General features: G+C 52.0%; 1 protein-coding gene across 8 annotated transcripts in view; it reads left to right on the top strand.

Annotated features, from left to right (window-relative positions):
- The window catches only part of IDS (iduronate 2-sulfatase), a 46802-nt gene extending 21829 nt beyond the window's left edge, over positions 1 to 24973 (top strand). For 5 of the 8 annotated variants that reach the window (XM_027096870.1, XM_027096868.1, XM_027096871.1 and 2 more), the window contains 7 exons: positions 523 to 700; positions 3341 to 3429; positions 5081 to 5281; positions 6786 to 6956; positions 12233 to 12359; positions 14315 to 14488; positions 17329 to 18038. In XM_027096870.1, the coding sequence (XP_026952671.1) occupies positions 523 to 700; positions 3341 to 3429; positions 5081 to 5281; positions 6786 to 6956; positions 12233 to 12359; positions 14315 to 14488; positions 17329 to 17801 (1413 nt within the window). In that variant the 3' untranslated portion in view covers positions 17802 to 18038. Of the gene's footprint in view, positions 1 to 522; positions 701 to 3340; positions 3430 to 5080; positions 5282 to 6785; positions 6957 to 12232; positions 12360 to 14314; positions 14489 to 14947; positions 15840 to 17328; positions 18039 to 24947 lie in introns of those variants that run through there. The other 3 variants (XM_027096873.1, XM_027096874.1, XM_027096872.1) reach the window with 3 other exon arrangements.
- The last annotated feature ends 1844 nt before the right edge of the window (positions 24974 to 26817 follow it).

Raw genomic sequence — 26817 nt, 5'->3', positions numbered from 1 at the left:
CAGGCATCTCTTTAGTAGAGGGGAGCACAGTTTGGAAAATGGCGGCTGAGCAAACCTGGTTGTCCACTGGCAAGGAAGCTTGTGCCTTTCAGGGGTGCTTCTCCTTGGGTGGAGGGTGTGCCCTGGTATACTGTGTTCAGGCTGGTCCTGCCCACCTTTCTTCCCCCAACTGGAGGTTACCTGGTGCTGAGAAGGAGGGGATGCTGCCACAGCGGCCCTCCTTCCTGTGCCCCTTCATGAGGCCGCTCCCTAGACCTTTGCCTGCTCCGGGCACCCGTGAGACGCCATCATGCAGAACGACACAGTCATCTGCTGGATGGAGGGGCTGGGGCCTTCCTCTCTCGGGGAAGACTTCTTGCTGGCAACTGGGTGAGGCCCAAATCCTGCTGGCTGGCTTTGAGATCTGCATGACTCAGCCGCCAAGCTGTTAGTCGAGGACCTGGGAGGTTGCCTGGTTACCTTTTAGCTCCCAGACTTTGTTTTCCTCTGAGGACGTGTCCCTCTGCTTCTGCTCCCTACCAGCAAGCCGTGTGTGCCCCGAGCCGCGTGTCCTTGCTCACCGGGAGGAGACCAGACACTACCCGCCTGTATGACTTCAACTCCTACTGGAGGGCACACTCTGGAAACTTCTCCACCATCCCGCAGTACTTCAAGGAGAATGGCTACGTGACCATGTCGGTTGGAAAAGTCTTTCATCCTGGTACTGCTTGCCCCTCCGAGTCTGGGCTCTCTCCATTTTCGTGTCTGAGGACGGGGGTCCCCTCCTGGGGCTGGGGCTCGGTGGACACCTGGTTAGTCGCTGCCACCTTCGTGCAGGCTGTCACGTCTCAGCTTGGCTTTGTGTTCTCACCAAAAGTGAAAAAGGGTAGCAGGGCTTTTTCTTCCTTTTGGAAACTAGTCACGGTGCTGTTTGGTTCCTTTGGCTGCGTGGGGGGAAGGAAGGGCACTGGCTGTGGGGGAGGGGAGTGTTGGCTGGGCGTCCAGCTCTGCGCCTGACCCCCTGTAACCCGGGGTCCCTGGCAGTGAAGTGAGACCAGGGCAGCTCTGCTGACTTGCCCAGTGAAGAGGCTGTAATCTGGCAGGGGGTGCCTGCCCGCTGTCTGTGAATTAGGTCAGAAAGAGGAGGGTAAGCTGGTACCCAGGGGCTCTAGGGTGCCAGGGGACACCCAGTCCTGACCTTCAACACTGCCAGCTAAACTGCCAGAATGAGAATGCTGAAGCAGAGAGTTTAAAACTTTTTTGTTTTTAACTTGAAGTAAGGCATTATTATTTGACAGAAAGTTGTGGGAGAAAAAGGGAGGTATAAACTAAATATAAATTGGGAATTCCCTGGCAGTCCAGTGGTTAGGACTCAGCGCTTTCACGGCTGAGGGCCCGGGTTAAATCCCTGGTCGGGAACTAAGACCCCGCAAGCTGCGCAGCGCGGCAGAAAAGAGAGAGAAAAAAAAAGAACATAAATTGCTTGTATTTGCACCACTAAGGAGAGCTGTATTGTGATGACGTCCCCTGGTTCTGGGCGTATTATTTTTCTGATTTGAGATTTTCCTGGATATACAACTTTACATTGTGGAAGGCAGCTGTGCTCGCCACTGTACCAGCAGTGATGCACAGCTATATTGTGAGTGTTTTAGACATAAACATTTTCCCGCATGGTGACTTCGTGCCGTCACCTTTAACGGCAGCACAGTGGTCTAACAGAGACATGTACTGTAGTTTAGTCCCACTTGTTTTCAGGTCTCCTCTGTGCCGCATTCCGCCGGGATGAGCACCTCTGGAGGCAGAGTGAACCGCTGATGGGCAGTGGCACCGGGAATGCCGGCCCCTGGGTTCTGGTCCCAGTTCTGCCACTTCTTAGGTGTGCATTGGACCTGGGGCAAATCATTCAACCTCTTCGAGCCTCCGATTCCTCCTGTGGGAAGCTGGAGTGGCAGCTGCCTTGATTCCCTTCCCAGGGGAGGATCCCAGGGCAGCGTGTGTGGGGGGGGTGCCTTGAGAGCCCGAGCTCTGTCCCAAGAAACGCTTATCACGAGGGGCCGCAAAGTTGGGCCCAGTTTGGAAGGAGATCTGTCAGGCTGTGCGGCCGAAAGGTCGCCAGCAAGTGCAAGTAGAACTTTCTGCAGTTGGTGCTCACACCTTGACACTCTGGCCTGAGCACAGCTTGCGAGAGAGACGAAAGGAGCAAACACAGCAGAGGGGAGATCGTGCCTCAGGAAGGGAGGCCTGACGGGGCCCGAGGGGTGGCGCCTGGCCTCCTTACCCCTGATAATTAGATTGTGGGGTTGTCTTAGCCCGAGAGCAAACACTTGGCCTGCAGCCCTCCGGGAGACACATTTTTCAAGCGGGTCTTTGTTCTCAAGACCCTGTTGTGTCGGGGAGGGGCCTGCTTGAGGCTGACGGCAGCCACCATTGATTGCGTGCCAGGCGCCTGCTGGGTGCTGTGCCAGCTGCCCCCGTAATCCTCTCCCCAGCAGCAGGCAAGGTGGGTTCTTCATCGGCGTCATTTCCCGAGGAGGAAATGGAGGCTCACAGAGCGTGCCCGAGATTGCACGGGCACGTAGGGCAGCGCGGGGGTTTGGACCAGGTCTGTCAGCCCACTCTGCGCTTCCACTGTGCCTGCGGGGTTGAGAAGCCCTCCGCCCGCTGCCCCTTTGCCTCCAGTCCTGCCTGGCCAGGTGCTCGTCATTGGAGTCCCCGTGTGTCCCCGTGCTGGCGACGCCCTTCTCCCGTGGCGCTGCCCACGCTACCCTCTCAGCTCCTCCCGGCTCATCTGCACAGGCGGTTCCTCCTTCCAGAGCCCTCGCCGCCAGCCCTCCCCGGACCTACGTCCCCTCTGTGCCCGGGGCTCCCTCACTCACACAGCACTTCTCCTCTGCAGACGGCTGGCAGTCCTTCCTCGGTGTCGCACGTTGTTATTTTGTCTTCCCAGGTAGACTGTAAACAGGCGGGTTTCTGCGTCATGAGAGAGCACTGAACCTGGCGTCCTAAGGCAGTGTCGGGGTTCGAACCCCGGCCCCCTTGTCTCGTGTCTGGTTGGCATCTGGCAAAGCACCCCGCTTCGCGGAGCCTCCCCTTGCCCAGCCAGCCATGGCTGTGCCCCTGCCTCTGCCGCCTCCTTTGTAGGGTGGGGCTCAGTACTCAGATAGAAGCCCAGAGGGTCGGCTTTCGTGGGGACTTCTCATCATCTGGCCTAGGCTCCTGATTTTATAGATGAGGAAACTGAGGCCAAAAGAAGGGGATGGCCCTTTCCCAGTTGTGTACAAAGTGTACATTTTGGTGGGGGAGGGCATTGAAGGACTCGCCATGCTTTATTTAATGACTTTCCTCCTTCTTCCCCCTCAAGGAGTGTCTTCCAATCATAGTGACGACTCTCCCTATAGCTGGTCTGTTCCACCTTATCATCCGTCCTCTGAAAAGTACGAAAACACCAAGGTAAGGCCGTGCAAGGGGTACTGGTCTGAAGAGGGGCCTCTTCTTCCCTGTCTAGCAAATTCAGGTTAACTGTTGTGTGTGCAGCACGTGCGTCCTTCCCAGCTGGTTATGTGGTGGGCTTTGTGGGTTTGGTTTGTGATCATGACCTGGCAGGGATGAGCGCTGGGATCTTGAGCATTAGGTCCAGTGGAGAGGTGGCTGCATTTTCGAAGCCGGCAGGGATGCCTTGCTCTAGAAGCTTATGCTGTAGTGTGCAAGGCTCACTTAATGGCTCCTTCGTGCTCACTCTGGATAAGGCTCTGTGCAGAGGGTTCGTTATAGGAGATGCCGAGACATGGAAGGACGAAGAGAGACCTGTGCTCTAAGCGCCTCAGCCCAGATTGGGAGAAAGGCTTTCCGTCTATCTGTCTGTCTGTCTGTCTTGGGCCTAATGGATATGTTCAGGTGTTGAGACCTTTGATAGGGGCTTTAAAATTTTAAAGCATTACGAAAAAAAGGAATCTATAAGGAAACTTAATCTCGGTTCAGAAGAGCCCCCGATGTATAAATGCAACTAAAACTTACATTTAAGAAATTCAGGGAAACAGCTGGAGTGTTGAGAAATGACATGTTTCTCAGAGGATTTTAGAGCCATCGTGTGGAGAAGGGTGTGGATTTGGGGAGGTTGGTGGGGTGCAGAAAAGTGTTCTAAATTCATGACAACTTTCATTTCAGAATACAGTGAAAGCCAGCGGGCTCTGGCCCTTGGCTTGTGGCTTGAGTATTAAGAGAATGAGATCGGAAGACCCCATCTCAATGCCTCTGTTCCCTGAAGTCATCTTGCTACTTTTAGTAGTCTCACAAATGCCAGGTCCCTGTGCCCATGTCCCACGTCATTCTCAAGACGGTGGGTCTGACTGCACCAAATCCCTGGCGGTGCTGCAGACCATGTGAACGTGAGCAGGGGGGCAGATGGTGGCTGCCCTGCCCAGGGCGGTGTGGACAGGGCAGAGCTGTGAAAGGTTGCTCCTCGGTGAGATGCCCCTGGGTATTTGTGAGGTAGAAGTCGTGGTCAAAACTGAAACTGGCCTTGTGGCCGACGTGGCCACTTTAAGAAACGAAGCGGTAGGTTCCATCCTGTGCATGGTGGAGTTGAGGATCTGGAAATTCCATGAACTGTCACTTTATCTAGTTAACTGTGACCCTGTCACTTATAAGCTTTAGTCTGTCGTTGAAATTGAAAACAGATTTTTTTTTCCTTTCCCTAATGACTAATGATGTGAAGTATCTTTACATGTGCTTGTTGGCCATTTGTATATCTTCTTTGGGGAAATATCTATTCAAGTCCTTGGTCTACGTTTTTTTATTGTTGAATTAGAGACAGATTTTTTTTTTTTTGATCGTGAGTTTACTTCGGTTTCCTTTAATTAATTATGACCTAGAGACAGAGAATGAACAACGAGAAGCGAACTAAGTTCTGCTGGATTTCTGGCCTCTGCCTGGAAAAGAAGAAACGCTTCTCTGTTTTACTTCTACTTCTATGTGCCCGTGTAGTCTGAATGACTAATACTTAATGTGCTCGAAATATAAACGTTAAATCCATTGTGGGGAACTTTCATGACTTCTATTTCTTGCACTTAAAAAGCTGACTTTGTATGTTTTGTTTTGGAAGACCTGCAGGGGACCAGACGGAGAACTCCATGCCAACCTGCTGTGCCCTGTGGATGTGGCAGATGTGCCCGAGGGCACCCTGCCTGACAAGCAGAGCACCGAGCAAGCCATACGGTTGTTGGGAAAGATGAAAACGTCTGCCAGTCCTTTCTTCCTGGCTGTGGGCTATCATAAGCCGCACATCCCCTTCAGATACCCCAAGGTGAAGAGCTGGCTGACGGCTGATCCAGCACAGCTGCGACAGCTGTGTCATAGTGAAGGTGGCCACGTCCTGCCATCCCTTGTCACCAGGGACGCCTGATGGCACTAGTATACTCAGTGGCATGAAGATGGGTTTCAGAGGTCAAGGCTAAGAAGTAGACTTAGGACACGTAGGAATCTTGTTAGAAACGCTTGGCTTCTACTTCCTCCACTGGAGGGTTTTTCGCTAGAAGTCAGTGAGTAATGTTGGGTTGGCTAGTGAGTCATCACGGAAAAGGGATGCAGAGCTGGCCACCGAAGCCTGCAGTAAGTGGCGGTCCTTGGTACAGAATTCCAGGAGATGTGAAGCCCTCTTCAGTAACTGCCTTTCCCCCTGAGCCCTGAAACACAGGGCAGCATGTGCCTCGTTGGAGGCTCGAATCCTGCACTTGCATGTGTATCAGTTAGAGTACGTAGTCTCTTCTTTTTCAGAGTATTTTTCAGTTTTTTCCTATCATGTTTTCCCTGAGCCTGAGCAGCCCACCCTTTTGACTTTGCAAAGCATGCCCGTCACTTGCGATGGGCGTGGAGACCAGAGACGTGCTCTTTGATGCTGTGAGTGTCGCGCTTTGATTGGCCCAGGGGATCTCACCTTCCTAGCAGGAGCTGTCAGCCCCGCTCGATGGAGTGAGACCAACTTCTGTCTCTCGTGCAGAAGGAGTTAACCTACCAGGCCTGACTGTGATCTGTTGAAAGGCCTGCTCCTGAGGTTGACCCTTGGCCTGGCCTCTGGGAACCTGGATCTCGGGAGTGTTCCCACCATTCCCAGAACTGCCAAGTGGCTCCCTAGGCCTGAGCTGTTCACGGAAACCCCTCCTTTCCTGCTTCGAGTCTGGGATTTTGATGTGTGCAGGCAGAGGGTGCCTGCGTGACCAGCCCCAGTAAAAATCCTGGGTGCTGAGGCTTTCACGAGCCTCTGCTTCCCTGGCAGCAGCGTTGTACACATGCTGTCACACAGCTTGTTGCTGGTGGAATTGCACGCATCCTGTGTGATTTCACCGGGGGAAGACTGGCAGCCTGTGCCTGGTTTCCCCCAGATACCCCCTGTGACAATCCCCTTTGCTGACTGTGGCTGGTATCCTTTCTCTGCAGTAATTGCAGCCGTGAGTAGGGCTGTGTGCGGACTCCTGTGTGCTCTCCCAGTGAATTTCTGAGCGTGAGGCTGATTTGGGGAACTGGCCACACCTCTGCACACCTTTTCTAGTTGGAGGGGAGGTGGCAACGGGAAGAAGAGGGCATCGGTCTCTATGAGGGAAGAGAGCTGTCACTGCTCGGTTTGTAGGAAACCAGCCAACTCGTTTCATTACCACTGGCATCTTGTGAGAGTGCCTTTCAAGTGGGGGAGGTACTTGTGTAGACGTATCACAGGCTTAGAGGAGAGGCAGCGTAAACACCAGTAGGGGCCCAGCCTTGTGCCTTTGCCGGAAGAGTGACGGCCCGGTGGCTTTGTGTGCTTTCCCCCCAAGGAATTTCAGAAGCTGTATCCCTTGGAGAACATCACCCTAGCTCCTGATCCCCAGGTCCCTGCCGGCCTCCCTCCTGTGGCCTACAACCCCTGGATGGATATCAGGCAGCGGGAGGATGTCCAAGCCTTAAACCTCAGTGTGCCCTACGGCCCGATTCCCGCCGACTTTCAGGTATCAAGGACGGATTTGGGGGAAGTATTGGGCACTTATGGCATGATGTCACGAGTGATGGTGCTTTTTTCGGTGGACATGCTCTGTCCCTTGTGTCTTGCTGAGAACTTTCTCTGTGTGAGGCGGCCTGTGGAGCACCGGGGTTGGGGCGAACGTGCTGGGTGGATAGAGAGTCTCCCCTTCAGCGTCTCCGCTTCCAAAGAAGGGGGTGTCTGGAGATCTGGGGACTTGCAGGCTGTGGGCCTGGCATGGGGAGAGGCCCTGGGTGACCCTCACTAACTGACAGGAGATGCTGTTGAATCCAGGTGACAGTCTGTCAGGTGTAGGGTGGTTGGCGACTCCCGTGCCACCCAGAACTCTCAGTTTGCTGGTCCTGGCGGGTCCCCTGTGGGAACGCCGACACGGGCATCCATTACTCTCAGGAGGTGGCTTGGTGAGCGGGGCCTTGGCACAGAGGGGGCTGGGGCACCACCACGGCCAGCCCTGTCCAGCTGCAGTGTCTGGGGTCCGTTTGCTGTGACGTGGGGGTGACTCGTCAACCCCACTCTCCCTGGCACGCAGAGCGCACGCTGAGCAACACTCTTTCTGGAATATTCCACACGCAGCCCTGCCTTTCTGTTAGCACGTGAACGCTCCCGCAGCCCATCTATAGGGGAAGGAAGAGGGCAGCGTTTTCACAGTGCTTCCTGGGCCGCCTGCGTCAGAACCCCCACGAGGGCTCGTTAGAAGCACGGCATCCTGGTCCCACTCAGAGTCAGGGAGTTGGAGGCTGGGAGTGGGGCCCGAGAACCTGCATTTCCAAAAACACACACCTGGTGATTCTAATGCAGGCAGAAGTTTGAGAACCGCTGCTGTAGGCTACGTGTCGAGACAAAACAAAACCAGACAGACTGCCCAGGTGTCTCTTGCTCTCTGGCCCCTGTGTTCGGCCCGCAAGGGTTTGAGTGAGGAGGGCCGCGCCACCCTGCGTCTCGGGTGGCAGTGGTAAGAGTTTGAGAAGCAGCGGGCCCGTCGGTCTGTTGGGTTCCTACTTCCCCCCGCAGGGGTTCTGAGAGCGGGGTTTGCTGGAGTTGCAGCCCCGAGGCTGCGCCTGGACATCGCGTTAGCGGCAGTCGTTCCCGATGACCCTTTACATTTTGGACTGCACACCGGGAAGGGTGCTCAGCGTTTTGTGTGTGCTCTTTGGTCCCCGTGGGACCCTAGCGGGGGGCCTGCTGTCTCTGTTGTCCAGGTAAGGACACTAGAGACTTGCCCAGATCACGCAGTTACTGCGGAGGAGCGCCCCCTGGGAGGTGTGATGCCAGAGCCCCCACGTTTGTTTCGCTGGCTCTGACCAGTCTAGGTTCGAATTCCAGTTACCCCACACCGGCTGCATGGCTGCTGACGAGTCATCCTATCTCCCTGAGCCTCGGTGTCCTCATCTGCAAAGTCGACACAAGATGGGGGAAGGTTTTCCGTGATGACAGCTGCTCTGAAGGTTTTCAGTGGGGACCACAGTGAATGTGGGGGGGTGTGTCTAGGGCAGTGTCGGCTGCACGGCGAGGGTGCCTTCCCGATTGTCTCAGCCCCTCCTCTCACCACGCCCGCTGGTGGTGTAGCTGCCCAGTTGGACACACAGATTCACAGTGACCCAGAGGACCTCCCTGGTGTACTCGTGTGCTGATCCCCGCCCCACATTCACCTCGCACTTGGCCCTGCTCATCATCCGCCTGTAGCTCTGGGTCTCGAGCCTCTGGGTCCTGCGCCCCCTTCAGCCGTCAGCCCTCTAACTCAGTGCCGTGTGCGTGAGCCTGGGGCCACGCGGGGATCACTGGTGTGTGGCCCCCTCTCCCCCGTGTCCAGCTCCCCTCTGGGCTTTGCTCCCTCCCTGGATAGCTGAGGCCTCGTGGCCGGTCACTTACTCTTCCCGCCAGCTCCTGAGCACGCGTGTCCCTCTATCCTCGTCCTGACTGCAATACCCTGACCACAGGACAGTCCGGCCACCCTGTCTGCTCTCAAGCCCGCGTCCTGAGGCAGGGACATGCTCGCATGCCCAGTCCTCTGCTCGGCTCCCTCTTGCCCTCTGCAGCTGCTCTGAACCCTCACCACTCCCCTCCAGCCCCTCACATCCCTCTGCCCCCACGTCCTCCCACCCCCGCCCCCCCGCCCTTCTGCCCCGTCTCTCAGCAGATGACTGTACTTCCTGTTTCAGAGGCAGAGGCTGGTTACCAGTCTGAGGAAGGGGAAGGCACAGGCTGAACGTGGGTACACATCCTGGCTGTGCCCCTTGCCAGCTGTGTGTCTCTAGGCAAGTTAATCAACCTCTCGGAGCCTTGGAGTCCTCCTGTGTAAGATGGAAGTGGTAATGCTCAGCTTCCGGGGTGGCTCGGAGGATCAGATGGCACCCAGCAGGTACTTGGTAAATGGGAGCTGGAAATAACCTCCCTCACTTGTAGCCAGAACTGTGCGTGCCTGTGTGCTGAGCTTGCGGCCTTCTCCCTGGTCTCAGGAGAAGAGCAGCAGGGACTCGGCCCCTCCCTACCCCGTTGCCCCTCCTTGCCGTCTCCTCCCAACTTCCGTGCAGCCGTCCATCCCATCTTCAGAAGTACCGCCTCCCTGGGCCCTGCCTGTTTCCTCCCCTTCTGCTCCTTCGCCCGCCCTCCACGGGAGAATGAGTGCGACGTGCTCTGTTCTGCTGCGTCTGTGGCCTCACTGCCCTTTCATTCTTCGTCCACCTCTGTGCGGCCTCCTGCCTCCGCATCCCACTAAGCGTTCTCTCATCTGGGTCAGCCCTGATCTCACTGGCAAATAAAATCCAGCCTCGGGGGTTCTGACCGTCCCTGAATCCCTGCTGCCCTCTCACTGTTGAGAGCTACGCCTTCTGGAAATGTCTGCTCCTGGGCTTCCTCGCCAAGCCTCCTGGGCCCCCTCCACTGCAGGCCCCAGGGCAGGCGCCTCGTCCTGTGTCAGCTGCTTAGGAGGTGCTGCCCTCCGGGCTCAAGCCCAGGGCCGCCCCCTGTGTTGTTTATGCTCTTCGCCCCCAGCCCTGCCCGCCGGGCCTGCTGTGGATGAGCCCGGGACAGCCTCTCCAGCCCCACGCTCCTGATTCCAGACGCGTCTGTCTGTCCACTGGTTGGTAGAGGCCCCGTGTGGCTGCACCGCCGTTCCTGCTCTTCCTTTTCTCCTCCTCCTGCGCCCCCGCCCTCTCCGTGCCATTGCATCGTGCTGCCAGCCTAGCGAGAAACCTGGCGTTCCCTTTGGGGTCCTCAGCTCCTTTCCCTCCCTCGCTCCTACCCCATCTCCCTAAATTCCTCTTCGGCACCACTTCGTGGACCACCGCAGTGGTCTGGTCTTGGTTTGTCGCTTCAACGAGCGACCGTGGAGGTTGCCCCGTGCGCGCAGCGCTGATCTATTGCCGGTTCCCCTCGAGCCCCTGGCGTCTGCTTCGGGCTCTCGGTGGGGGACCCTCATTCACCTGCAGCCCAGATTGTGTCACTTCCTCTCCTCGGGTGACCTCGGTGCCTTTGCTGGCCTCCAACCCGAGACCTCCACTCCGTGGATGGACCCTCTGGGTCTGTATCATCTGGCCGTGACCTGCCTTTCCAGTGTCCTGTCCTGCTCCCCGGCGCTCCCATGTGACTCTCCAGCCACACTGGTCAGCTTGCTGGCCCAAAACGTGCCCTGGCCTGCGGTGACTCCACACTGTTCCCCGCTCTGCAGCCCCTGCTTAGGGCATCCGACCCCGCTTGTCTGACTGCCAGCTCCTTTCCTCAAATGCTAACTCCTCTGTGAAGCCTCCCCCGACTTCCCCAGGCCGACTCGAGGGCTCATCCTCCAGGGTCGTCCCTGGGCCCCACCAGTAATGCACCTTTTCTTGTCTCCATTCCTGTCCTCACTGGACGGGTGGCTCAGTGAGGTTGACGACCACATCTGCTGCTTCTCCTGTCTCCAGGGGCCCGCATAGGAAGGAAGGCGTACCCTTGACTAGTACACAGCCATCCTGACAGGTGTCTTTGGTCCCCAGGAGGACTGAAGTTCCCCAAGTTACAGACTGGAGACTTTTATCTACCAGAAGCTAGAAGTAGCCAGGGTTCAGCATAATCCTTCTAGAAGGTTAGATGGATATCCATTGTCTTCACCACCTGGGGAGAGGGGGCGAGTCTCATGACTGTTCTCACCGCGGGTCCGGCTGACAGGACCAGCTGGGACACACGGAAGCTGGGGCTGGTCTGATGGCTTGGCGGTTCCCTCGCTTCTCCCCTGTGGCAGGGGTAGAGGACTCATCTTTTTCTCTAAGATTTGTGAACAAGGCGGCGGAAGAGTCAGCCCAGCAGAGGCTGCGGCTCTTTCACGGAGCCTGTCTGCTCCGGAAGCCGCTCTGGGGTGGGGGTCCGTGGGGAGTGGGCTGCTCTCCCTCCTCCGCCACCGTTGTCCTGCCTGTGGGCAGTTTGTTGGGCCGGAAGCGCACGTGCCAGCCACGGGCTGTGAGGGAAGCGGCTGCCATCCACTGGGTTACGAAGAGCTCAGGGGAGAGGCCCACTCACGGCCGTTGTTAGAGTTGAGTTGCGTCCCTCAGGAAGATCTGTGGAGGTCCTGAGCCCCAGGGCCTCAGAATGGCCTTGTTTGGAAACAGGGTCATTGCAGGTATGACTGGTCAGGATGAGGTCATGCTGCCGTGGGCTGGCCCCTGACCCAGCATGGCTGGGGTCCTTGTGAGAAGCGCCAAGGATTGTGGCCACCGCCAGAAGCTAGAACGTTCCTCCCCTGGAGCCTCAGAGAGGCTCTGCCGACACCTTGAGTTCAGACTGCTGGCTTCCAGAACTGGGAGGCGATCTGTTTCTGTTGTTTGAAGCCGCCAAGTCTGTCATACTTTGTTAGAGCGGCCCAGGAAATGAATACAGCTATATGGTACCTTTGGTGTGACCCTCAGCAGACTTTGGAAGGCTGAGGGGTCAGTTTCTGTGTACATGGGTGTCTCCTGGGACCCGCAAGAGTATGTGAAGGAGACAGAAAGGAATAGTAAGTGGTACATCCACGTGCTGTGATCTGTGCCCTAAAGTGAAAACTGATGTGCTTAGCAAAGAATCCTCCTTGTGGACGTGCGGGTTTCGCTGTGGCTGTATGGGGGGGGGGGTGAGATGGCAGGGAATGGAGTGTTCCGTTTGGCTAAGAAGGTCATCAAGGGCACCCGAGGGCTGGGGCCCGGGAGGGGTGCTCAGGCGAGCACTGTGGCTGGGTATGCCATGCACTTTAACTTGCAGTCACTCTCACTATTCTTCTTCTTCTTTAAATTGCAGCGGAAAATCCGCCAGAGCTACTTTGCCTGTGTTTCGTATTTGGATACGCAGGTTGGCCACCTTTTGAGTGCCCTGGACGATCTGCAGCTGGCGAGCAGCACGATTGTGGCGCTCACCTCGGATCACGGTAAGCGTTTTGAAATGCCCAGGTGAGTCGCTCAAAGCATTGGACCTTTTCTGTGGAAACTTTCCTAGGCTGCCTGAAATAGGTGTGTATTCCCTTTTGTGAACCAGCAGTGCCCTGAGTCTGGAGTCTTGGGTGCCTTTATGGCCACCTTGTTAGTCCTGGGACTTCTCTCCACGGAGGCGGGCCCTCTTTTGGGTCAAAGAAGCATCTTGGGGGCTTGGGTGGTGGAGCTGGGTGGGTGGGGGGACCTTGTAGTAACTGTTGTTTCTTGGTGAGCTCAGCGGGAGCCGTCCATTTGTGTGGGGAGCCCCTTTGACCCATTTCTAACCTAGAGGGTTGGAGGAGTTTTAGTCTCTCTTACGAAGATCCAGAACAATCCTGGCAGAGCCCAACAAGGCCCTCAGACCCGACTTACCCCTTCCACCCCCTGCCCCACTGTCCTCTCTGCCAGGAGCCTGGGGTTCACAACTCTGTGTCTCTTCTAAGGCAGTTTCTCACTTTTTCCAAAAGTGGAAACATCTTAAAAAAATTCTTTTTAATTTTGGCCAGGGTGTGTTTGAGGCCAGTGAGCCCCGGTTATCCTCCCTCACCCCCAAATTGTTTTGAAGCCAGTCTCAGGTGGTTTAGTTTTCTGAACAGTATTTCTAATAAATTTAGGTCTTTTTTTTTTTTGCGGTACGCGGGCCTCTCACTGTCATGGCCTCTCCCGCTGCGGAGCACAGGCTCCGGACGCGCAGGCTCAGCAGCCATGGCTCACGGGCCCAGCCGCTCCGCGGCATGTGGGATCTTCCCGGACCGGGGCACGAACTCCGTGTCCCCTGCATCGGCAGGCGGACTCTCAACCACTGCGCCACCAGGGAAGCCCAAATTTGGCTCTTCTGAAGTTTAACCACACTGCCGTCATCCTACCTAGAAACAGGAAAACAGTTCTCTAATATTGTCGAATGTGAAGTGCGACAGTGTTAGATCATAGCATGTGCTCACTGTAGCAAGAAAGAAGTATGCAGAGCACATCATGTAGGGCCAGAGCACCCTGCCCTTTATCCCACCTGCCCAGAGCTAACTGGTGCTGACAGATCGGGGGTCCGTCCACCTGCCTTCAGTCGTGCATATACATGGGGCTGTATGTCATGAGTGTGTATGTGCGTAACGTATTGTCGTGGGATGTGGCAGGATTGATTGTGCTTGTGTCCTGTTTTGTTGCCTGGCTTGTTTCTTCCACTTAATGTCATAGACAGTTCTCCGTGTCATTTCTCACAGGTCTACCTTGCACCTTGTAAAGACCCGTATTGTGAAGTGTGGAGGTGTAATTTTTCACCGTTTGCCTAATGATCTGCCATCCCCTTCCGGGCCGTCTTCTCAGCGCCCAGTTTTCTCCCCCGGTGCTTCCACAGTCCACTGCACCCCCATGAAGGCAGGGTCACTCGAAGCTCGCTTTGGTTCGGAGGCAGCTGTAGCTGATTACAAATGGCCCTTCTCAAAAGGCCCTCCTGGGACTGCCTACATCCGAACCACAGAAGCCTTCTTGAACCCATGCACAGCAGCTTTTTGTAGTTTGGGTTACTTTTTAATACGAACTACTCAACATACAGTCTCTTTTATATTTTTCATATCATGAAGTGATTGGAAAGTTCCATCTCAGGGTATTCAAACTATCTTTTGCTTTAAGTGAGGGTTGGGGGTGGTTTTTAATCAAGGTTAAGGGTCTGGAATCAGAAGTTATGTTTTCTTGGTCTGTGGTATGTCTTAAAAATTGAAAAAGATACTATTTTTAGAAGTTGAGCGATTGTGCCACAGTCTCACAGCGCCCGTTTCGGTGGTACACGCCCTCTAGGCGATCAGGTTTTGCTTCCTCTGGCTTTAACAACAGGGAATGAAATGGCGTCTAACTGAAATGAGCAAGCCACGAGGTGATTATTCTTTTTCTGTCATTCTGTGTGCTTTTTATGAACCAGGGTGGGCTCTAGGCGAACACGGAGAATGGGCCAAATACAGCAATTTTGACGTCACTACTCGCGTGCCCCTGCTGTTCTATGTTCCGGGAAGGACGGCTCCGCTTCCGGCGGCAGGCGACAGGCTTTTCCCATACCTCGACCCTTTTGATTCCATCTCAGAATCAGTGGAGCCAGGTATGAAAATTCAGGAGTAATGCTGCTTGACTTGGCCTTCCTGTGCGCGGAAGGGGAGTGGCAGGCCCAGAGCTAACGAGTATGGCCCCTGTCCACAGGGGCTTGGAGAGGGGGAGGGACAGAGGAGCAGCTGGCACCCCCAGGATGGGGAGGGCTGTCATAGAGGTGACAGCAGTGTGCTCTGAGCTCAGAGGAGGGGGTAGCAGACTCCACTGGGGCAGGGGCTGCCTGCTTACCGGTGAGCAGAACTCCGTCACCTGCTCACTTCTGGCCGGGCCTCAGCTCGGCAGCATCTCCACCTGCTGAAGCACCGGCTCTGTCAAATCAGTGCTTCTGCTTTTGCCGTCCCCAGGAGTGAAGGGCAAGTTTACTTTGACCTCCCTGTCCCAGTCCTCCCAAGCTGGTCCTCTCCAGGTAGCGTCAGGCCCCTGGCTATCCTGGTCTTTGTCTTCCAAAAAGCTCCAGTTTGAGAAAGCACTTCTGGAAACATCACTTGGACAAGATGGCCGTCCCTGCCATGGGGGTCGACCTGTGTGGGTTCTCTGTGAGTTGTCTCCTGACTCGATCTGCTCAGCGCAGAGATGAGTCGTGTACTTCAGGTGGCGTTTGCCCTTCTTGGAGCGCTTTTGCTGTGAACTCTGCTAAACCAGGTTGCTCCCTTTCAGGACTTCTGCATTTAATCCATCGCGTGAACGTCTAAATCCTGTACTTTCTATTGATTCTTGTTTAAATTTTTCCTGGTTCTGGCCCATCATTCTGGCCTTCCTGGATCTTCCCGAGTTTGTTTTCTACGGCCCAATTTTGTTTTCCACACATTTAATTTCTATGTGCTGCATGCACTGTCTTCTTTCATGTCATTGATAAAAATGTTAAACGGTTTCAGGGCATGATTATAGCCCTTTATTTGCTGGGAGAAATCTGACAGGTTGAGAATCCTTTCTGAAACTTCAGTTGGGAGGTGCTCAGGTTGTAAATTGATGTAACTGCACTGTCACCCTGCTTATTTCCAAATTTTACCTCTAGCCTCTATGTCTTCCCTGATCTTTGGACTTGGATTTCCAACAGCCCAAAGCTGACCATTTGACCTTTGACCTTAAGCCTTTCTTTTGACGCTCTTCCCCATCTCAGGAAGTGGCAGTGGTTGCCCAGGCCACAAAACCATGGGGCCATCGGCCCCCGTCTTTCTGTCATGGTCTGTACGCGGTTCGTGGTGTCAGCAAGCCTGTCGCTCTCCATTCAGAACATGTCCACACCACTCCCCCACCGGCCGCCACCACCGTGGGCCGCACTGCCACCGTCTCTTGCTAAGCTCCCCTCGCGTGTGCCCGTGACCCCTGGACTTTAGCAGCCACAGCGAGCCTGATGAAACCCAAGCCAGGTGGTGTCACAGCCCTGCCCTGAGTAAAAAGTCCTTACGGTGGCCGACAAGACCTGTCGTCCTCTGGGACCCCGCATCTCCCTGACCTCGTGTCTTTCAAGCGTCCGGGGCGGCCGTCTTGTACACTTCATGGCGGCCTGTGCCACTATTAGTGATGCCAAGCTTGACGGCCTGGTTAAGGCGGTTGTGTCAGCCAGGTCTTGCCCTTGTAAAGGTATCTTTTAAAAAAGCTTTCTTCACCTTTTTTCTTTTTATTTTACTTACAAACCAAATGCGTCGGAAATAAAATTGAGCCGTATAGAGCAAGCGCTTAATGATCCAGAAAGGCTAGAATGATGGTCCAGGGTCACAATAAATTTTAACAGGAGTCAATGTAAAGACTTTAAAGATAAGTCACCCATAATGAGGTACCATTTCACACCCATTAGAACGGCTGCTATCAAAACAAACAGCAAACAACAGTACTGGCAAGGGTGCGGAGAAACTGGGGCCCTCACACGTTGCCGGTGGGAATGTAAAATGGTACAGTCGCTGTGGAAAAGAGTTTGGTCGTTCCTCAAAAGGTTAAACATAGAATGGTCATGTGGCTCGGCGGTTCCACTCCTAGGTATATAGCTCACAGAATTGAAAACAGGCATTCAAAGAAAAACGTGCAGAAGAATGTTCATAGCGTTAATTAATAGCCAAAAGGTGGGAGCAACCTGAGTGTCTATTGACAGATGAATGAATAAGCAAAACGTGGCGCGTCCATACAATGGGATATCATTCAGCCTTAAAGAGAAGGAAACTCTGACGTGGGTGGACTCTCTGAAGACATGCTGCTAAGTGAAAGAAGCCAGGCACAAAAGGACACATACTCTAGATGTGTCCACATACCCATGCCTAGAGTAGTCAACACATAGAGACAGAAAGTAGCAGGTGGGTGCCAGGAGCTGGGGGGTGGCGACGGGGAGTTGTGCAAGGTGAAGAGAGTTCTGTGATGGATGGTGGGGCTGTACTTAATGCCCCCGACCCAGACACTACAAAATGGTTAAGGTGGTAAACTTTATGTCGTGTGTATTTTACAATAATAAAAGGGCGATGGATCAAGTGCAGACTTCCAGAAAGGAGTGATCCGTGGGGTGATGCTACCGTGAGGCTTGGAATAGCCTGTCCTCAACAGACTTCTCCCCAACGGTCTGGGCCTCCACCGATGACCCTTGCCTGAATCACTTAAACACTGGTGGGTCCTAAATTCAAATCGTGTTTAAAAGTGCCAGCAGGCTGAGGGCATCTTCATTCTGCCCTGCTATCGGGTGAGGTGCCGAGTCGGCTTTGTTCCTAAAACTCTCAGGCTAAGAATAAATGCTGTAAGAGAACAGAAGTCGGCATGTAGGGCCTGGGCGCGCGCTCTGCTCGTGCTGCCTGGCTGCAGCAGGCTTCTGCGCTGTAACCCCCTCCGCCGGGCTGCTTCCTCTTTCAGGCCGGCAAGCCGGGGACCTTGTGGAACTGCTCTCTCTCTTCCCCACGCTCGCGGGACTTGCAGGGCTGCCCGTCCCTCCTCGCTGCCCCATCCCCTCGTTTCACGTGGAGCTGTGCCGAGAAGGCCGGAACCTTCTGAAGCATTTTCAGGTCCGTGACTCGGAAGAAGATCTGTACATCCGTGGTAATCCCCGTGAGTTGGTGGCCTATAGCCAGTACCCCCGGCCTGCGGACTCTCCTCAGTGGAATTCTGACAAGCCGAGTTTAAAAGATATAAAGGTCATGGGCTATTCCATACGCACAGTAGACTATAGGTATACTGTGTGGGTTGGCTTCAATCCCCGGGAATTTCTGGCTAACTTTTCAGACGTCCATGCAGGGGAACTGTATTTTGTAGCTTCTGACCCTTGGCAGGATCACAATATGTATAATGACTCCCAAGGTGGAGCCCTTCCCCGATCGTTGACGCCTTGAGTGTTGCCAACCGCAGAGGGCATATATAACGCTCTCCTGTCCAGCTGGTGAGAGAAGGAATTACACTGGTTATTTCGTGATTACCTGTAATATTGGAAGCAACCCCAGGGGTAGGCAGTCAAAACAGGCGTCAACAATTTGGCCTCAGAATACGTAACAGCCGAAACTTTTGATTTGTCTTTATAGTTGGTAATTGGACTGGGCTGAACCTCTTCTTTCCTTTTTTTTGGAACACTCATAACTGAACATAACACTGTACTCAAGAAATACTTTAAGTATTTGTGAAATTTAGTGCATTTCAAAAAGTAACCACATGTCAAATTAGGTGTGACACAAAGTTCCTAGTTCTTTTGTTTATAATTTAATAATATATCTTATTTAGCCCAATATATTCAAAATATTATATCAACATGTAATCTAGGTTTCTTTTTAAAATGTAAAATAATAATGCTAGATGCCAGTGCCTTAAAGTCTAGCTTCAGTTTTTCTAAGATCACAAATTTTCAAATCTCAAAATATGCATGAAGTGATTAATATGGAATTTCTACATCAAATAATAAATAATGCTCACTAAACTAGAGTCATGAGATGTATGAGAAATTCAGTTAAAATTTTTCAGAGACTTTCTGGCCCAAATAATCATTTGTTAGCAAGTAATATGACCTTTGAACCCAAAGGCATCTATTAAAAGGTATCTTTATTCACAGTGGAAAATAGTTACAGGCATAACTGTATCCATGAATTGAGTCATTCAAAACCATTAATGTTCTCCTTCTCTAGAGATGGTTGGTTGCAAACATCCATTTATCCAGGAGACAGGAAATAGTCTACTTTTTAAGTGCTGATTAAAGACAACATTAATTTTGTTAAATTCTAAATTATTTTGAGAACTGTGAAAACTTTTCATTAATATAATATTAGGTGATTTCTAATCCCCCAGAATGTGGTTCTATATTCCCTAAATATGAAAGTAACCAGAAAGGCAGGTGGTAGTAATAAGCTTAGCCTACGTCATCTTAAAAATGATGGAGTATTCACAGGTCATATTCACAACACGTTGAAGTTGATTAATTACCAGTAGTCACCAGAAGAGTCAAGCACTCTCTTAATAAACATCTAATGTAGTCCTGTATCAAAGTAACCTTTAGTAATTCTTTGTTTACAAGTGCTGCTTTGGTATTTAAATATTTGTGAAACAAAGTACGGCAAATTAAGCTACTGCACTGTGTTAAATTGTAAACTAAAAGGCAAGATATTATAAGATTACTTCAAATCAGTAAAATTTCAAATACAGATTTTTTTTTTACTAATTAGCCTACAGTGGAGGCATATATGGTAACACGACAGTCTTCTAAGCGATTAAGTGACAGTGTTCTGGCAACAATTTCTGCTTGAGGAGTGGAGGGCCCTATTCCTCTCTCCTGATCCCGAAGCTCGAGTCTCTCCTGGGAAGCCTCAGCTTTGTAGATGGTTTCCTCCAGCCTTTTCTTTCTCCTTCTTTGTCACTCACATCACTTCCACTAAGAATCTTACAATCCGGTCAAATTCCTCCTGATGTATTTTCAGCGTACTTAGCTTCATCTCCTACTGCACGGTTACAACGAGAAGTTTTCACCCAGGCTTTTATTTTGCATTCATGGTTGACTATTATATGTACACGTCATCATTTTTTTCCTCTTTATTTTCTTGAAGCACAGTTTTAGTATCAAAAATCTCCAAATTCGGGCTTCCCTGGTGGCGCAGTGCTTGAGAGTCCGCCTGCCGATGCAGGGGACACGGGTTCGTGCCCCGGTCCGGGAAGATCCCACATGCCGTGGAGTGGCTGGGCCCGTGAGCCATGGCCGCTGAGCCTGCGCGTCCGGAGCCTGTGCTCTGCAACGGGAGAGGCCACAGCAGTGAGAGGCCCGCGTACCACAAAAAAAAAAAAAAAAAAAAATCTCCAAATTCTACTCTTGCTGAAGGCGTAATTTGAACCGTGCCAAAGAGAGCAAAGTGACATGCATTCTGGCCATCACTCACCCACGTGACCAAAGCCACAGCTGGGGCTGGGTCTGCTTTGGGGTGTTTCGCGTGTAGATCTGGCTCTGCTGGAAGTGCTTCTGTGTCCTCTTTTCTCCGCGAGGGCGTAGCCTCAGAATGCTCCTTAGGTTTTCGCTTTTCTTGGCCTCCCTTTATGAATCTCTCCTTTTAGAAGCGCGGCTGCATTTCACATTCAGGGGCGTGCTCTTCTAAATCATCTCACGGGCGACGGTCGCTTTTTGTGTTTTTGACACTGCAATTTAGAGCCGCTTGTGCACGTCTGCAGCGTTCATTGGGATGAGCGGCTGCTCTCTGGTTTTCACACTTCAAAGACAACCACATTCCTTATCTTGAATCGGCTTTGAGAAACCATGTCTTCGTTGCATCACGTAACTTTTCTCTGATCCTGCTGAGCTGGACACGTTTTATTAACGGTTCTCAAGTCACTCTTTGTAGACTTGAGCCAGGGGTTCTTTTATGCAGTTTAGTTGAAACCCGGACAGGTAATCTCAGAAATTTTGAGTGGCCCTAATCCAGTGGCTCAGAAACACGAGGGTCCTGCCTGCAGAGCTTCCGCTTCAGGGTGTCTGGGCTGAGGCCTGAGAGTCTGCACTTGGACACATGACACTGCTCCTCCAGAGAGTGCCCTTGAGGACCACTGCCCTAGGTATGTGCTGGCCACTAGCCACTAGGCACATGTGACTATTTAAATTTCAATTAATTAAAAAGAAATAAACATTTCAAAAGCACAATCTCTGTCACACTTGCGACATTTCATGGGCTCAAGAGCCAGTGTGCGTCGTGGCTACCGTATCGGACAGCACCGATCTACAGCCTTTCCGTTGTGCCAGAAAGTGGACGAACGGAGCTGCCCTAGATTAACTCTGGGCCGATCCACCCGGCTGTTGGTGGGTTCCTCCTATGGGCTGATTCTCTACTCTGTTTGCCCACGAAGACTTGTCCGGTAGTGAGCCACATACGTCTGGTTTAAGCTTAGCGCAGGGAGTTCCCTCTGGCAATCGGTCTCTTCCCCTCCACTCCCACCACCATCATCCTAGCCCTTCGCACCTCCTTCCCACGTAGTTTACCTCCCCCTCCTCTTTCCTCCCCTGCTCCCAAAGAATCCATGTGTCTTCCTGAAATCCTTCTTTGGTCCTGCCCTTTAAGAACACCGTTAGTGCCTACTACTGGGTCTACACAGACCTCCGCTGAGCAGTCAGAGTCTTCCCTGACTCCACAAAGCCCCTTTCCTCGGCTGACCAGTTTGCACACTGGTCCCTGACTGTCCCTTGCCGATCCCTGCCTCCCTGCCCACCCTTAGGTTGTCCCGTCCTCCCTTCACCCACCCATCCATCCATCCATCCATCCATGATCACTCTCCACCGCCCGCTCCCATGCCCCCACTTCCAAGAGGCTGAGGGGTTTGAACTCTCTAGATTGTATCATGGGATGAAATAAACATCGCTGAGGAATCTTGTGGGTACCTTACTTTAAAAGTATTTTTTTCTGATTGTAAAATTAACATGTTAATTTTAGAAAAATTGGAAAATATGAATGTAGTAAAAGGTAAGAAAATGCATCAGTATTTTACACCAAGAGGGTCACTTAATATCTTGTCTTTTTGGGGATGTAAATTTTTTACACTGTTACAATCATACCGTGTGCTGTATCGTGCAATTTTATATTCCTATTCTTCCACTGTTACATGTGGTTATTACAGGTTTTTGCAAAGATACTTTATACTGGTGGTAGTATATTTTATTGTGTAATTTCATCATTATTTACTTAACCTTTCAGTTATTGGGAATTTAGTCAATTTCCAAATTTTCAGTATTGTAAATAATGTTGTGATGAGCAACTTTGTGAATAAAATGATTTTGTGTACTTCACATTACTCCCATAGGACGGGCTCTCAGTGCCAAATTGCCAAAAGCATCTCGACTTCAGTCCTTGCCCCACTCTCCTGCTCCCTTAAGGTAGTAAAACTGAAAATAAAGCAAACAAGCATACAGAGTATACAAACCTTAAAAACAAACAAAACCCCTAACCCTCACGATAACAGGTGAAAGTGGCATCCTGTATGAGCTTTGAATTCTTTGCTTATTAATGACCTCGATCCCCGTTCTCTCTGTACGATTGTTGGGCATTTGTATTTCTAGTTGTGTGAATTTGCCTTTAAATTTTAGGTTTCACTTTTATAAGTAATCAAACAAATTGCTCTTTTCCTACGTGATTTTTTTCCTGTCTTTTCCTATTCAACATGGAGACCCTTGCCGATCTAGAGATTTAATAAATATTCATATTCCTTAGCTTTTCTTGTGGTTGGTTTTTATACTTAATTTACCCTGTCTCTCCACCCCATTATCAGAATAGTATATGCTCATCTTGTAAAATTTGGAAGACGCAGGAAGCGGTGAGGATGAACAGAAGCGCGCATCCAGAGCGTGGCCGCTGCTGCCGTGGGGGCATGGCTTTCTGCTCTTTCTCCTGCCCACGTCCACGTGCACAGATACGAACACGTTCACCTTGACATAGCTTTTTCATGCTGTTGACAGTTCTTGGTTTGCAGTTGTCATGACTGCACCACCATTCCTACATTAATCCTTTTTTTTGACTGAAATTCTCAAATTTTTGTATGCATTTTTAAAAACTGGTGGTAAGATACACATAACATCAAATTTACCATCTCACACGTTATTAAGTGTACAGTTCTGTGGCGTTAAGCACAGTCACATCACAGTGTTATGCCGCTGTTGCCAGCATCCATCCTCAGAACTCTTCCTCTTGCAAAACCAAAACTCTGTCCCCGTCCAACAGTCACTCCCCATTCTTCCTCTCTCCCAGCCCCTGGTAGCTACCATTCTACTTTCTGTCTCTCTGAATTTGACTACAAACCTCATATAAGTGAAATCACACACTTATTTGCATTTTGTGTCTGGCTTCTTTCACTTAGAATATCCACTACGTTCACCCATGTCGTAGCAGGTGTCTGAATGTCCTTCCTTTCAAGGCTGAATAATGTTCCATGGTGTGGATAGACTGCATTGTTTATTCATTCATCCCCGATGGGCACTGGGGGAGTTTCTGCCCTTAGGCTATCGCAAATAATGCTGCTCTGAACATGGGTGTACAAATACCTGTTCGAGTGTCTGCTTTTAATTCTTCTGGGCAGATACCCAGCCCATGCTCATCTCTAATCACTTAAAAATGGTGGGGAGGGGACTTCCCTGGTAGTACAATGGTTAAGAATCTGCCTGCCAGTGCAGGGGACACGGGTTCGAACCCTGGTCTGGGAAGATCCCACATGCCACGGAGCAACAAAGCCCATGCGCCACAACTACTGAGCCTGCGCTCTAGAGCCCGTGAGCCACACCTACTGAAGCCCGTGTGCCACAACTACTGAAGTCTGCATGCCTAGAGCCCGTGCTCCGCAACAAGAGAAGCCACCGCAATGAGAAGCCCACACACTGCAACGAAGAGCAGCCCCCGCTCGCCGCAACTAGAGAAAGCCCGTGCACAGCAACAAAGACCCAATGTGACCAAAAATAAATAATAAATAATTTTTTTAAAAAATGGTGGGGAGTGTGCTGAGAGATGAGCAAGGTTACACCCCGGCTACAGAGGGCAGGATTTCTCTGAACTCTAGCAAGGGCTGGCCCTTCCCCCTCGGGCCAACCTCAGTGATGCCGGCCAGGCGCCCCAGCTGTCATACCTCACTGTGTGAGAATTTGGGGGCACACTTTCCTAAATGAGGCTCAGCCCCTTCTTGCCCAAGTCCAACCTGCAGGTTATAGCTCCTCTGAGGAGTCTCAAGGTCTGGCCTGGGCTCGGGTGTTGGGCTAGAACCCAGCTGCTCCTTTCGGCCTCCACCCAGGGTCTCTTTGGGCCTTAGGTACAGCCCGTTGTGGTTGAACCTGCTCTCAGCCTAGCCCCTTCCCGCCCCGACGCACTCGGTGTCCCCTTGGCTCTTCTGTGAACGAGACCTTGAAGCTGAGAGGGCTGTCACTACTTGGGGCCCTTGGGTCACCCACACTGTTGCTGTGATGCTCAGAGCCCTCACTGCTGTCGGGACTTGCCCTCCACGTGCTAAGGAAGCTCCTGCTGGGGCAGGGGCTGCCTTCCTGTCGAGTGTCTGATGTGGTAGGGAGCCCACCTTCAAGGGCTTTTCTTTGGGACAGAGTTTCCTGCCCAAGATCCCTGGCAGCCAATGGTACCAGTCACCGGAGGATGTCCTTGTTTAGCACTGGATTCCGGACGATGGTTTTAGGCCTCTGATGGGGAAGAGTCCAGGCTGGAGGAAACAAACGTGGCTTGGGTTGGCTCTGACTGAGGTGTCTGGGAGACCACCTGCGGGTGCCCGCACAGGATCATGGGCAGGGGAGCAGAGACCCCCTGCCGGGGGGAACAAAGCCACGAGGTCTAGTGTACTTGGCACTTGCTAGGAAGCAAGAGTTAGGATGCGGACAAAGGGAGGGGCAAAGGCCAAGGGTTAATAACCGCTTCTGCTTTTTCCTGCCTGTGACAGTCAGGGACTGTGATTTCTGCCGGTAAGATGGTTTGCAGCAGGACCGAGGCTGACATATACAAAACCCTTGTCCTAATTTATCGTCGTTTCGAGTGTGTTTTGGAAAGAACCTTTTGCAGGTGATTTGTATTCAAAACGCATTATTTACTTAACAGGTTTTATCAATTAATCTCTTCCACACTATTGAAAAGGTGGCCTTGTAGGTGTGTTAAGTGCAGCATGAGGTATTGTATGAATAAATCATATACATTTGCCATTATCAGTGTGTGAAATTCTTGCTGCTACTTCAGGACTGCTCGCTGCTGCCTTAAAATATCAATAAATGGAGGCTTTTAGCAGACCTTAGTGCCGCAGTCCAGGTGTGCAGCCGGGTGAGGGCAGTGCAGGTGCGCCGTGGGACGGGTGCAGGAGCTGGGTTCGTGGTGGTGAGGGCGAGTTGCACTAGAGCGTAGAAGCGCCTTTCGGCGTGGTGATCCTTGCCCTGCAGTTAGAGACTCCCCAGAAAGGAGGAGGTAGGGTGGCCAGTCAGGTGAGCCTGTGTTTAGGGAGACCAGATACGCAATAGCGACCGCTTAGAGGAGGGCTGACTTGTCTTCTCGCAGAAAATGGGTGAGTTCCTGGGGTCCCAACTGGAAACGTCACCCTTCAGTACCTTGACTTATAAGTGCCTTGGTGAGGCTTTCTCGTGGATGGCCTTCAGTGAAGATTTGGAAGGTCTTTGGGGATGAAAGTGAGGATACTGGAAGACACGTCATCCATTTCCAAATGGGTCAGGACAGGCTGGATGGATTGGGTGACCCTAAGCAGGTGAAGTATGTCCCATGTATTTATTTGCTGGCTTGTTTACTGTGTCCAGGTAATACACGTGTGCGGTACAAAGTTTAAAAGGCACAGACATGTGCAATGAAGAGTCATTTTCTCTTCCATCCCGTCCCCAGCCTCCCCCCGCCCCGCGCTGTCCTCTGAGGCAAGCATGGTTACAGATTTCTTGTGAAATGGTGAAATTTGAGAAGGATGAAGGTAGTTAGTCCTAACAGAGGGGGCGGGGGCCCAGATCCAAGGTGCTGGGTTGGGGGGTGACCCAAGAAAGCAGTCACACAGGCAAACCTTCAGCATTTTGGCCAGCAGCTTGGTATGGGGACCTGGTGTGACATAGCTGCGGGCTACATAAATGGGCGTCCAGGAAGAGGGAGGTGGTCACCCCATGGCCAGCCAGCACCTGGAGAATCGTGTTTAGCCGGGAACCTGCACCAACAAAAGACACAGCGTGTCCTGTGAGGCAAACAGCTGAAGGAGGAATGTTCAACTTGGGAGAGAGATGACTTGGGAGCAGGCGGAGGGGGGCGATGGGGACCAGTGTAGGGCACTGTCTTGAAATCTCTGCAGAAGCAGCATACGAAAGTGAGACTGGACACGCTTGCTAAAGGAAGGGGCCCAAAGGAAGAAGCAGCACTGACGCTGGAGGGAGACAGATGGCGGCTCAGTGGAAGGCTGAACTCTCCAACAGCGACTCAGAGTCGGAAAAGCTTGCTCCTAGGTGTGGTGAGCTCTCTGTCACCTGAGGTATGTAAGCAACACCTAGGCCGGTGGTTCTCGACAGGGGCGATTCTGCCTTCGGTGACATTTGGCAATGTCTAGAGTCACCTTTGGTTGTCACAACTGCGGGGGGGGGTGCTGGCATGGAGTGGGGAGAGGCCAGGGCTGATAGGACGCATGCATAGGACAAAACCCAGCCGGCCCCCCAGGGCAGGAGTGTCGAGGTCCAGAGACCCTGGCAGGCCATCATTTGCCGGAGCAGGACAAACTCCCAAAACCCCTTCTGTCTCTGACACTTTTATGATTCGGGGAATACACACTCAATTATTAAAATAATGTGCTGACTATATAAGGGGAGTGGCCCTTTGCAAATAACCCTGAAAACAATCTTTCAGGAGGGCAAGGAGCTTTCAAATACAGATGAAGATTTTCAAACAACAAAAAAAGTTTCTCTGGTAGTAATTGATTGACTTTCTCCTTTCTTCCTGTCCAGAGAGATTTTTCCCATCTCAGTTTTCTCTCTGATCGCAGAGGAGTTATATATACTAGGTAATTTCTTTTAAAAAATAAGATTGGATTCCTCCCCTATTGCGAAAGTATTTACATATTCATCACAGAAAAATTAGAAAAATGTACAAAGCAAAGACAATCTAACTCCACCGTTAGCTCGGCATAGCCCTCCCTTCCTGTGCACAATATATGCAACAATTGGACCCTGTTCTGCATCCTGTTTTTCTCCATACTGTTTTACAGCCTGCTTTTCACGCTGCATGATTTCTAAGGTCTTCCCCAACCCCAACTTTCTATGTATAACACGATGTGAGCACGTGATGCTGTCTCCTGGAGGACAAAGCCGGAAACCTCGGTGTGTCCTTCGTCTCTCGTGGCACCTAATCCATGTGAATATTTCTACAAAGGTTAACATCAAGACTGCTG

Source organism: Aethalodelphis obliquidens, unplaced genomic scaffold (genome assembly GCF_003676395.1).
Source record: "Aethalodelphis obliquidens isolate GAN/ISIS:26980383/991018 unplaced genomic scaffold, ASM367639v1 scaffold110, whole genome shotgun sequence".
NCBI lineage: Eukaryota > Metazoa > Chordata > Mammalia > Artiodactyla > Delphinidae > Aethalodelphis > Aethalodelphis obliquidens.
Note: the sequence above shows the minus strand (reverse complement) of the source record. Positions and strands in the feature narration are given on the sequence as shown.